At 53.5% G+C, this 12,736-nt stretch overlaps 1 protein-coding gene across 5 annotated transcripts in view; it reads right to left on the bottom strand.

Moving 5' to 3' along the window:
* Positions 1-723: 723 nt before the first annotated feature.
* Positions 724-12,736, bottom strand: part of FBRSL1 (fibrosin like 1) — a 77,235-nt gene continuing 65,222 nt past the window's right edge. For 4 of the 5 annotated variants that reach the window (XM_084764321.1, XM_084764318.1, XM_084764320.1 and 1 more), the window contains 8 exons: positions 12,531-12,599; positions 12,404-12,433; positions 12,158-12,229; positions 10,575-10,704; positions 8,032-8,109; positions 7,739-7,822; positions 7,366-7,570; positions 724-2,203 (listed from right to left, as the gene is read on the bottom strand). In XM_084764321.1, the coding sequence (XP_084620447.1) occupies positions 1,345-2,203; positions 7,366-7,570; positions 7,739-7,822; positions 8,032-8,109; positions 10,575-10,704; positions 12,158-12,229; positions 12,404-12,433; positions 12,531-12,599 (1,527 nt within the window). In that variant the 3' untranslated portion in view covers positions 724-1,344. The remainder of the gene's footprint in view (positions 2,204-7,365; positions 7,571-7,738; positions 7,823-8,031; positions 8,110-10,574; positions 10,705-12,157; positions 12,230-12,403; positions 12,434-12,530; positions 12,600-12,736) is intronic. The other variant, XM_084764322.1, reaches the window with a different exon arrangement.

Below are 12,736 nucleotides of genomic sequence, written 5' to 3'. Positions count from 1 at the left end.
GAAGCCCAGAGCCCCATACCCCAGGGAGGGATGCGGGAGTGAGTTACCTGCCTCAGGGCCACACAAGACACTGGACCACATTTCATCCAAATCAAGGCTGTATTTATCTGTGTTGATTGACAGGAAAACAGACTTTAAAATAACCGGAGTCCACAGCGGAAACAGGGCTGGAAGGAACTGAGCAAAGCAGACAGCGGTGCTGAATGTGGACTCAGCACAAAAGTGGTGGTCAGGGAACCAAAAAAGACAGCTGACAACACGGGGGAAAGCTGGGGAGGGCAGGGACGCAAAACCAAAGTTAAAGAAGGGTGAGAGGCTAGCGGTGGGGAGGACGACACCCAGACAGGCGAGGAAACTAACCTTTTCCTCGTAACCAACCTTTAGACTCTTGGACTTCTAAGACTCGGTCTGGCTCACACACTCAGAGAACACTGCACTAACATTAGCACATGGGTGCAGGGTTGTCCTCGGGACTAGAGGGAGCCAGCCCTGAAGCAGACACCAGAAATATGGCTGTCTGGGAGGCCCATCTACTCTTGACAGGAAGCTCAGATAGCCTTCTACCCTAAGCATCTGTCCTGCCTCCCAGGCTTGCATAGTTGAAGGGTAGTTGCTGCATTAAAACTGCCGCGTGTGTTCACAACTGACAGTCCCAGTGGTTTTTTTGTGACCGCGTACACAAATAAACAGAGTGGTTTCTAGAAACTTGTTATAGACCGACTGTCCAGGTTAAGAATTTAATATTTTTTTTATAATTATATCAACAGAATATTTACAATTTTCCCTAAAAAACAAACCAAAGAAATCCTCTTACATCTATGCATAATAGAATAAGGCAGAAAACCCAAAGTTTTGTACACTATATTAATTATTATTTTAATATATATCTGTAACTTCGGTTCCAAGTACCAAGGGAAGGCCAGAGCCGGGCCTGAGTGCAGAGCCTCACAGTGCGCTGGACAGAAAGACCGTTTCTTTCCATAAATAAGACAAACCCTGGGGCTCAAATGGGATTTGAGAAGTCAAACTGCAAATCCCAATTTAGAAGAAAAAAAGTTTGTTTTTTTTTTTAATCTTTAAAATGTCGTTAGAGCACAAAATTAAGAAAAATACAAAACCATTAAAAATGCTTGTCACTTGTGTGTGTGTGTCAGGGGAGAAAGGTACAAAGTTAAAAGTTTTCCCAGTGATCTAATCGCAAACTCGGAAAATGAAGTCACCCCCAGAAAAGAGAAAAATCCTCCACTGTGCAGGCTGCAGCGTGGAGCAAGCTGGCTGCCCCCGGACTTGGGTAACTGTGCTCAGGTGCCAGGAATTTAAGTGAGCCAGTTCGCTATGCAGGGACTACCGCGCCTCCACCTCGGGCGGGTTGCACACGGGCGAGTAGTCGCGCGCCTCGCCGGGCGCGAGTGCCAGCGGCGTGGTCCTGGGGCGCGCGGGTGGCGTGGGGACCCCGCCTGCAGCCACGAGCGGCGGAGGCGCCCCGAGCGCGGCGGCGGCGGCGGCCGGCGGGGTGCGCGCCAGGAGCGCACCGTGCAGCGCGCCCGAGGCCAGGCGCGGGTAGTGCAGGGCGGCCAGCGGCGCGGGGTCCGCGTCGGGCGCGCGCGCTCGCTCCTGCTCCTCCCGGCGCGCCTCCCGCGCGCGCTCCGGGCTGAAGTCGTGAGGCTCGCGCTCGCGGTAGGCGCGCTCACAGAGTTCGAAGGAAGCGGGGCCCGCGGCGGGCTGCGGGGCTGGGAAAGTGCGCCGCGGCAGTTCCAGGCCCCGGTAGGTGTCCAAGCCCCGCGGCGCATCCCACACGAAGCCGGAGGTGCCCAGGCCCGGATTTGTGGCTGCGGAGTGCACACTGACGCCCGTGAGCTCCGGTGGTGTCTCGTCCTCCCTGCGCTCCTCTTTGACCTTAACGTCGCCCTGGGGCCGCTCAGGCGTCTGCTTTCCGGACTCCCGACCTAGCAGGCCCGCCAGGCGCAGGCAGTCGCCCAGGGCTGCCTTGCAGTAGGGCGATGGCGGTCGCGCAGCCAGTTTGGCGACATCCTCTTTGCTGGGTGAGTTGCTCTCCTTGACCCGGGTCTCGGCCTCACGCTCTGTGAGATGCCCGGGGCGGCCCAGCTCACCGGGGCCCAGTGGCAGGAGGCTGCTGATGGGGTGGCCCACTGGTGCCGCAGGTGAGCCGTGTCTCAGCAGGCGCGTCTTCTCCAGGACATCCCTAGAACAGGATAAAGCCATCATCACCTACAGTAGCTACGGCTCCCAGAAAGCTGTGTGTCAAGTTCCTGCGACCTCGAGTTTCATACTGTGAGGAACCTCTTTGTATCCTGAGCTTGTCCAGTGTTAGAAGCACCCCAGCTGTGAGCACACTTGTGACAACTTGGCTACTGCTCTGGTGTACGGCTGTAGCCCAGCGGTTGGGAAACAAGGCAACAATGGGTGCTCCGACCCTGAAATTCCCTGCTCAGAACTTGAGCATTCTTAGCATACAGCTGCTTTCCTCTGGTGTAGCCAGAGATGGGTATCTGCCTTAAATCCCTCCCTCAGCACCAGCCTAACATGCAGGTCTGTAAGTCCAGCTAAGGAGAGGCTGGGACAGACTCCAACTCTGTGGGGAAGTCTGTCTGGAGCAGGCCCAGGACTCACTTCTCACCCAGCTGAGTCTGTTGTCATGGGGGCCAGCTCTGCTCTCACTAGACATGAGACTCTGCTCCTTAGGCCTGGGGGCAGGCCAGAGCCTCCTGCTCCCCAAGGGACCACAGCATCCTCAGAAGGGTTGTGCCTGCTGCAGGACTAGCATGGATCAGATCAGACTAGAAATGCCTCCTGTGGACCTTCTACCTCACCTTCAATGGCGGGGGGCTCTTTACTCTTGTGGTACAAGCTGAAACCACAGCCAGGCAGGCAAGCACACAGCCAGGCAAGCACACTGCCACTGGGCTACACCCCAATTCCAAGGGACACCCTCCTCTCACCCCTTATGTGATCCTAGCTACCTATGGACCCTGCTTCCTCAAGCTGAGTCTAGGACATTCTTTCCTGTTTATTTTGCTATTCTGGACCTGCCTGTGTAGGCCATAGGTACCGTCTCCTCTTGTACCCATCCACACCAATTCCTCTTTTTTTTTTTTTTTTTTTTTTAAGAGACAGGGTTTCTCTGTGTAGCCTTGGCTGTCCTGGACTCATTTGTAGACCAGGCTGGCCTTGAACTCACAAAGATCTGCCTGCTTCTGCCTCCCAAGTGCTGGGATTAAAGGCATGCACCACCACGTCTGGCTCAAGTGTCTTTTTTTTTTTTTTTAATTTATGTGCTTTGGTGTGAGGGTGTCAGATCTTGGAGTTACAGACAGTTATGAGCTGCCATGTGGGTGCTGGGAATTGAACTCGGTCCTTTCAAAGAGCTATCTTCCCAGCCCCTCAAGTGTCTTCTTAAAGTAAAGGCTGTAATGATCCAATTTGACCTGTGAGATGGCCGGTCCTGTAGGGATTTGGGGGGGGGGGGGGTGGACTCACTTTATCATGGAGCTGAGCTCACCTTGAATAGAAATGTAGCTTGCTGGTGACTTCATTAAGATGGAAGCAACCATGTGGCCTTGCCACCATCTTGGTGAATGTAACCACACGGCACCAACAAAAACAGCAGCGTCCATAAAACTCACTGGCACTAACTACCCAGTCCTATGGAGATCAGTGCCCTTCTTTTATGATAAACTACAGAGGTAACTGACGCACCGGCCTGCCTCCATCTTGGCTTGAACGCCATCAAGACAAAGTAGGTTCATTCCTGTTTATGATTAAGATGGGTGCTGGTGCACGCCTTTAATCCCAGCACTGGGGAGGCAGAGGCAGGTGGATCGCTGTGAGTTCAAGACCAGCCTGGTCTACAAAGTGAGTCCAGGACAGCCAGGGCTACACAGAGAAACCATGTCTCAAAAAACAAACAAAAAAACTGCTTCTCAAAGACTGTGCATGCCCCACCTGTAGCCTTGACTGCAAGTGGTTCTGTACTGCATTTGTTTTAGGATGAAGGTTGTTACGGCCACCTGCTGCATTCTGCTTCCCTAATCTCGCCTATTTTGCTGGCCAAATCACCCATTTGGAAACCCCAGCTCCTGAGCTGTAAAAACCTTATCTTGGGGCTGGAGAGATGGCTCAGGGGTTAAAAGCATTGACTGTTGTTCCAGAGGTCCTGAGTTCAATTCCCAGCAACCACATGGTGGCTCACAGCCATCTATAATGTGATCTGATGCCCTCTTCTGGTGTGCAGGGTTATAAGCTGACTGTATACATAATAATAAATCTTTGAAAAAAACAAACAAAAACTTTATCTTGCCCATGTCCAATGCTGACCTTACAAACCCCACCTTAGAGGGAGAAAGCCTGTGTATACAAAATAAGAAAAAAAGTTTAGGGCTAGAGAGATGGCTCAGTGGTTAAGAGCACTGATTGCTCTTCCAGAGGTCCTGAGTTCAATTCCCAGCAACCACATGGTGGCTCACAGCCATCTATAACATGATCTGATCATACTGTATACATAATAAATAAATCTTTAAAAAAAAAAAAGAAAAAAAGTTTAATTTAATTAATTTGCCCATGATGATTATTTGGGTCATATGTCTTTCTCACATCTTTGGGATTAACATCAGTTGTTCAATAATATATTCATATATAATTTTAATTTTAATATGTAACTATATACAAACATAGAAATTATGTATAGTTATGTACAACTATATATGATAACAATGTTTGGCTTTAGTTTTGACAGTGTGGTTTGGATAAGAATGACCCCCATAAGCTCATATAGATGTGGCTTTGTTGGAGGAAGTGTAATTGGGCTGGGCTTTGAGGTTTGAAAAGCCCATGCCGGGCCCAGTCTGTCAGTCTGTCTCTCTGCTTGTGGATCAAGATTCAGTTCTCACCTCTCCCTACCTGCTACCTCCCATGCCTGCTACCAAGCTCCCTGCCGTGACAATGGACTGGCCCTGGGAAACCACAGACAAATCCTCGATGACAGGCTTTCTTTTATAAGAGTTGCCACAGTCACGGTGTCCCTTCACAGCAACGGGATAATGACTACGACGGAAGTTGGTATCAGGAGTGCGTGCTGACACAACAGGCCTGACCATGCTGTTTGTTCAAGGAGTATGAAGCCTTTAGGACTCTGGACTAGAAAAGTGGTTGAACGCTTTACGTGGGGCTTCCTGGGCCCCACACAATGGTGGGAACGTGGGCAGTGGTGGGGACGTGGGCAGTGGTGGGGACGTGGGCAGTGGTGGGGACGTGGGCAGTGGTGGGGACGTGGGCAGTGGTGGGGACGTGGGCAGTGGTGGGGACGTGGGCAGTGGTGGGGACGGGGGCAGTGGTGGGGACGTGGGCAGTGGTGGGGACGTGGGCAGTGGTGGGGACGTGGGCAGTGGTGGGGACGTGGGCAGTGGTGGGGACGTGGGCAGTGGTGGGGACGTGGGCAGTGGTGGGGACGTGGGCAGTGGTGGGGACGTGGGCAGTGGTGGGGACGTGGGCAGTGGTGGGGACGTGGGCAGTGGTGGGGACGTGGGCAGTGGTGGGGACGTGGGCAGTGGTGGGGACGGGGGCAGTGGTGGGGACGGGGGCAGTGGTGGGGACGGGGGCAGTGGTGGGGACGTGGGCAGTGGTGGGGACGTGGGCAGTGGTGGGGACGTGGACAGTGGTGATAGAGGCTGAAGGGGGATAAAGAGTGGGGGAAAAAGAAGAAACCACAAAGTAGCAAAGACCAGCTACAGCCTATCTTCTTAAATACTGAGATCAAATCTAAAATTTGTATTTACCAACTATGGAACATTATCTCTTCCCTAACCACCCTGACTAAAGGGACCCAATAAATTGTCAATTGATACTGACGTTAATTTCATTCTCTTACACATGTTCCAAGTGCTTTTTCCTTATGTGGGAGTCTGACACAGTAGGCAGCTGATTACAGGTGTCTAACCCTTCTACAGGGCCCTGGTAAGTGGTTCAGACAGTTACATTTACCTTACTAAGCAAAACTTATGTTAAAAAATTTCGTCATTAACTTTGTCTCCTAAAAACAAAACAAAACAAAAACCCACTTTGTCTCCTACTGTTTCCCAAGGTTTTGTTTTTGTTTCTTGAGGCAGGGTTTCTCTGTGTAGTCCTTGCTGTCCTGGACTCACCTTGTAGAGCAGGCTGGCCTCGAGCTCACAGATGTCCCCCTGCCTCTCTGATGGCTGATTCTGAACTTATGCTGGCCAATGACAAATGTCTGACGCCGTTCCACAGACCCAGTGGCCTCATGTCTTGTAACTGACTACAGCGACAAAGAGCACCTGTGAAAAAGATGCTTTTCTTTTTTTCTTTTTTCTTTTTTCTTTTTTGGTTTTTTGAGACAGAGTTTCTCTATGTAGCCTTGGCTGTCCTGGACTCGCTTTGTAGACCAGGCCGGCCTCGAACTCACAGTGATCCACCTGCCTCTGCCTCCCGAGTGCTGGGATTAAAGGCGTGCGCCACCACGCCCGGCTAAGATGCTTTTCTTGCCTGCTCTCTTCCTCTCAGTAAGAATCACACAGTCCTAGTAGTCTCACTTTTGTGTTTGCTTTGTTTTTTTGTTTTTCAAGACAGGGTCTCTCTGTGTTAGTCTTGGCTGTCCTGGACTCGCTCTGTAGACCACACTGGCCTCAAACTCACAGCAATATGCCTCCCAAGTGCGGGGATTAAAGGCCTGTGCCACCACACCTGGCTTCACTTTTTTTTGTTGTTGTTATAGATGCTGCTCCCTCAGGTAACACACTCCAAGGATGCATGCTGTCAGCAAATGGCTGTCCTGTGTTACCCCTTAGACTGATGCTTCTCTGAGGCACTGTAACTGCTGTCCCTTTCATACTGAGCCTGCTGCCAGCTACAAAGCAGTCAGGTGACCTCTGAAAGGGGGCGAATGGGCCTTCCAACTTGCCCTTCTTTAATGAACTGACCTCTCTGTTTGGCCAGCTCTCATAAACCTTACTTCTCAGATCAGCTATCATTCAATATAGACTGCCAAATCTGCAGAAGACATGTTGTCCACCACCCGCGAGCTGCTCTTGGGGGTCTGGAGTGAAGAGCAAGCTGAGAACATCTGCAGGAAGCTCCTGGCGAGGTCAACAGATCAACCTCTGAGGTGTTTATAGCTGTGAGACTGAATCTTCTGTCCCATAAAAGCTCCAAGCGCCACCCCCGCCCCGTCCGCGCAGTCTCCACCCCGCAGTGGAGACTTCAGGACAATCTGCTTCTGTAGAGCTCAGCCTCTTTTGTTTTCATGTCATTGCTTTGGTCAGTCCTGACCTAACACATTGGATGGGTGAGAGCCCAGACCAGGTGGGGAGGCCTCGGGCCAGATGAACTCACCGCTCACACTCTGCCTGGCCCTTGTCAGGCTCCCGGTCGTGGTTGGTCAGGGCCGAGAGATGCTCTGCATCCAGTGGCTTGGGCCATGGGGGTGGGGTAGGAAAGGAAGGTGGCACCCGGTGTAGTCGGTTCCAGGCCTCTCGGGGGCTGGGCAGGCCGAGCAAAGCTGTGCTCTCCTTGGGGGTAAAGATGCTGCTCCCTGGAGCTGAAGTGGGAGAGGAGGCCAGAGGGCCAGAGTGTGAGCTGGACAAGATGCTGCTCGACACTGTGCACCGCCTAATCCTAAGAGGCTGTGAGAAGCTTTAGCCTAGAGGGAGGTCAGGGCGCAAGACAGACAGGAAGAGCTGTGGAATGGACGTGGCCAGTCACTCACTCAGTGCATGGCTGCCCAGGCCTCCAAAAGCGTGGCTGCCCAGGCTCCCCAGGCCTCCAAAGGTGCTGGATCTGCTGAAAGGGCCTGCAGGGGGCGAGGGGAGGGCAAAAAGGGGTCAGGAATCTACCAGTCTCCTTCCCTGCCCCAGCCCTGCAGGGCGGCCAGGAACTGCTAGTCGGGGCAGGAGCCACCCACACTGGTCTGAGAGGCTGTGAGACCGCCTTCCCACCCACTCACATCTCTCTGGCCTTAAAGTCTGTGGAAGAAGCCACCCAGGCGTCTGGGCCACCTACCTGTCAGATGACCAGCGGCCAGGAGGCTGCCAGGATGAGCGGAGGGTCCAAATGGGTTGGCGGTTGGATGAGTGGCACCTGGTGGACGGAGGCCAGTTTGACAGAGCCACAGACCTGGGCCCTCCTTCCTCTATGGTGGGTCGCAGGAGGAGCGCCCTAGTTTACAATGGGAGCCCGAATCTCCCATTCTTTCCCTGCATTACTGTGCAGGTTAGGGTTAGATCATGAGGCTGTAGTTCAGTCTGCTCCCCAGATCTTGGGGGCCCAAGATGGGCAGGGGCTGTGATACCCACTGTGGTAGAGCTCTCCCAGAGGAAGAAGCCAAGATGGGAGCAAAGGCGGAGGAGCCCAAGTAAGTAATGCTAACCCAGGGTTTCAAACTGCAGCTAAGGATGATGCCACGGCCCAAGGGAGGCAGTGGTCTTGGAGTCTCTGAACACAGGGCCCAGGCTGCAGGCTCATCGGGGTACCTGTCCTGACATCTCCAAGAACCACATCCAGAACCAAGTGTGGTGCGCAGCTGCAGGCGCTGCTAAGGAGCGTGACGAGGGAGACCCAGCACCGCCATCTGTCCAGAACCCATTGTGCACGGGACAGGGAGGCGGGCACAAATTCTAAGATGTAGGGGCCCCCACTGTGGAGGGATAACCAGGAGCTTCCCACTCCAGGAGCAGAGCTCTAGGTCTGCCCTGAGGCTCTAACGAGCAAATCAACCGGCCTTCTCAACTGGGGATAGAAATCAAAACCAGCCCCTCAAAGCAATGGAAAGCCACTGCACCAGGGCTAAAGGTACAGCTAGGGAAATGGGCAGCATTTGAAGCATTAGGGAAAAGGCTGAATTCTGACCCTCTACGCTCCAACTCTGTCAGAAGGACAGCAAAGAAACGAAGGCCAGGGTCGTACAGACGCCAGAGAGCCCTTTTTCGAATTTTGATGAAGCTGGCCTTTCTCTGGCAAAGATTAGTGGAGGGAAAGACGCAGGGTTAGGCAGTGTGAGCTGCTTCTGTCTCTGAAAGGAGACAGGGCTAGCCATTAGTCATTACCACTGTTGCGCGGGGCATGGGGGCTGAGTGCCCTTGCATTACTTACCAAGAGTATGGAGTTCAGAACAGATAATATACACCAGAAAGGAGTATATTTTCTTTCTCTCTTTTTTTATGTTTTTGGTTTTTCGAGACAGGGTTTCTGTGTAGCCTTGGCTTTCCTGGACTCACTTGTAGAACAAACAGGCCTCAAACTCACAGTGATCCACCTGCCTCTGCCTCCCAAGTGCTGAGATTAAAGGTGTGTGCCACCACACCGGGCAAATTTTCTTTCCTGTATAGTTTCAACTCAATCCCAGTAAAACTATCCAGTGTCTGGTAAACACTAAGAAGGTTTAAAAAGACGGAGAACTTCAGGGAGTGGGAGAAGGTGGTGATCATCAAGTCAGGGCCTGAAGGACGGAGGGCAGGCCAGCTGCTGGGCGACAACCGTGCAGAGCACGCATGTCTGGGGCTCGGGCTAGGCTGTGAAATAACAGGAACACCTCTGCGTTGAGGGTCTAGATCTGAGGGGTCACAGTGCAGAGGCTATCGGGATGCCAAAGCCAGGGGTGGGAAAAAGCCACCACACTGAAGCCAGTTCTGGCCACCTGGCCAGCTTTGCCATCCTAGCGCACTAATAAACAAAGGTGAAAACGTACTTGCCCTGATCCATCTATCTACAAGTGGGCACCAAGCGGGAAGAGCACTGGGGTAGCTGGGGGCTCTGAGGTGACAGACCTGAGACCTGCGTGTGGAAGAAGGTGACAGACCTGAGACCTGCGTGTGGAAGAAGGTGACAGACCTGAGACCTGCGTGTGGAAGAAGAGGGACCTGCAGAGGGACGTCTGTGTGGGTCTGTGCACACACGTGTGTATGCACACAGGCTGAAATAGCATTAACACTGTCTCTCGGCTTATCTCGGCCGCTATCTGGGTTCAGATTTTGAGTCTGAGGAAGTTCCCTCTGTGCCCGTAACTGAAACGCTGCAGCACACACTGTGACTAGACTTTATTCATGCAGCTTCATGCTGGGTCTCCTTTTCTTTCGGGAGACTTGGGATTTGGGTACATGTCAGACAGAGATGTCCCCAATAAACCCTGGGCACCAAGGCCGTGTTGCCAAGGGCCTCCAGGGATGAGAGTATGTAAGTCTGCACCACTATTCAGCTAGGCAAGTGGGACACAGATTGCTCCCCGCATGTGGAGGCAAACCAGATACTGTCCTGGGGGTGCTGACCTTAGAGCCCCAGTGATGAGGGATGGATGCCAGGACAAGGAGGGACCAGGTCACCATGCATCAGGTAGTGTAGGACAGAGGCCAGGGACTTGAGTGGGTAGCCCCAGGGTCCCAGGGTCCATGGGCCTGGCTTTGGGAAGCATGAGGACTTGGGCCTGGGACCAGCAGTGGATACAAAGAAGACTCTGAGGACCCTGGCGAAGTCTCTCGCTCCCCACACTGGACAAGGCAGAGGTGTGGCCCCACTCAGACCCCTGGTCCCAGCTGCTCTTGGTCTCTCACCTGTGCTGGAGAAGAGGGGCCGGGCCAGGTCCTGTGGGTAGTGGAAGCCAGAGAACACGCCTGGGGCAGGGGGCCGGCTGAACAGGTCCAGCTTTGTGCCAACCTCCAGCTTGTGGGAGTCCAGCTGCATCTGCAGGGGGACAGAGTATGTGCCAGGGCTGTGCGAAGAGCCTGGACCATACGGGGACCACACGGGAGGTGCCTCCTTAGGCACTGCCCATGCTCAGGTGGCCCCAGGGACCAGAAAGGTTTCATGAAGTGGTTTCATTTGGGACAGGAAAACCAAGACCCTATTACTGTGTGCAACGCATGGAGTCAATGACACGCTGTACCCTCCCCCCCCCTTTTTTTTTGTGGTTTTTCGAGACAGGGTCTCTCTGTGTAGCCTTGGCTGTCCTGGACTCACTTTGTAGACCAGGCTGGCCTCGAACTCACAGTGATCCACCTGCCTCTGCCTCCCGAGTGCTGGGATTAAAAGTGTGCACCACACACCCAACTGACATACACTTTTATATGACAGTTTTCAACTAGTGTATTCTTGATAACATAGCATGTTTTGTTTTACAGAAAATATCTTCATTTAAATTTCACAAAATTCAGCTGAAAAGGCATCTCCACAGTCCTAAGTTGTTCCAAATATGCTTGCTTTCCGATGATGCACATTTTAAAACAGGGCTCCTCAGCAGTGAGAGGGCTCAGAAGGCGATGGCTGCAGCCACCAGGCCTGAGTTCAAGTGTTAGAGCCCACACGGTAGAAAGAGAGCCAGTGCTGTCCTCTGACCTCGACGTGCATGCCACGGCACACATGTATTGCATGCGCAGGTGCACACACATGTACACCCCCCAAAAATATACAAAACAAACCCCAAACTGTGCCTTTATTAAATTATATAGACCCGAGGTGCATGGTCTCCTTTTGCTGGCTGTCTTTTGAGGGCTCTGTGACGAGGCCGCACTGAGCGTGGCTGAGGGCCTCAGGGTCAAGACTGCTTATGGCCTGCCTGACACACCTTGCTGTGGCCAGCGTTTGGGGCTCATATTCCTCCCACTCCCTAAAGAATGTTATATAACTCTCATTCACCCCCCCCCCCCGTTGTTTACTCATCGTGTCGGAGTGCTCTGTGCTAGGTGGGGCACGTGGGAGGCGGGGGAGCTCTCAGGAATCACTGTGGTCACCCCCTATTTTACTGTTCTGGTCCTGGAAATCCACACTGCAAGCACCTACCCACCTCCACCCAAGCACATGCCCTTCCTGTTGCCTTCTTAAAGCCTTCTAGAAGATTTTTACAACTGCCCACAAAGGGGCAGTGCATCATGGGTAACATCTGTTTTGCGAACTGTCCCGACTTCCTGTCCCACTCTGTGCCCCACCTGTCGCCTGTCTATCAGACACCAGCGCACATGCACGTGGCCCTTATCCCTGGCCTCAACTGTCTTCCTAACCCAGGCTCTTCCCAGGCAGTCCCACGAGTGCTAACTGTGACCTTGGAGCTGGCCAGAGCCTCTGATCACACACCCTGGAGTCCTCCCAAACGGCCCCACCAGGGAGGCCCTGACAGTGCGCCCGCCTGGCCCGGCCTCACCTTCATCTTCTGCTGCTGCTGGTAGATCTGCCAGGCGATCTGCACGTGTACCGCACACCACTTCCCTGGTTTCTGTGGCAGGACCGGGACGTGCTCAGAGAGCCCAGCGCCTCTTCCCAGGCCTCATCTTCCCCAGATTCCTACCACCAGGACCACCCCAAGGCCACCCAGGAGAGAAGCGGAGCCCTTCCCGGCCACAGCCCTGGGTGTGCGTCCAACGCCTCTTCCCAGCATGCACGCACTCACCCTGACTGCTGTCCGGTATGGATCAGACACCTGTGGTGAACATGGGGGACGGGGTCATGTCCAGGCTCTATGGGGACACAGGCCCAGGGCTGGGAGGGACAGCACCCAAGGGACTGCTGACACCTACCCCAGGGGCTTTCTGCAGCAAAGTGTGAACTGCGCTGGCCCGGCCTGTTATCTCGATTGAGTTTGAAGTCTGGAGGTGCAGGGAGAGAGGGAAAGAGAGTGAGCTGAGGGGCAGGCCGCAGGAGGCTGCTGGGAGGCCTGAGTTCTGGGATGGATTGTGCTTTGGCCTGCCGGTGGGACCTTGCACACTTTTACCTCAGTCTCATC

Source organism: Acomys minous (genome assembly GCF_964271855.1).
Source record: "Acomys minous genome assembly, chromosome: 16".
Lineage (NCBI taxonomy): Eukaryota > Metazoa > Chordata > Mammalia > Rodentia > Muridae > Acomys > Acomys minous.
The sequence above is the reverse complement of the archived record's forward strand: the minus strand, read 5'-3'. Positions and strand labels throughout refer to the sequence as shown.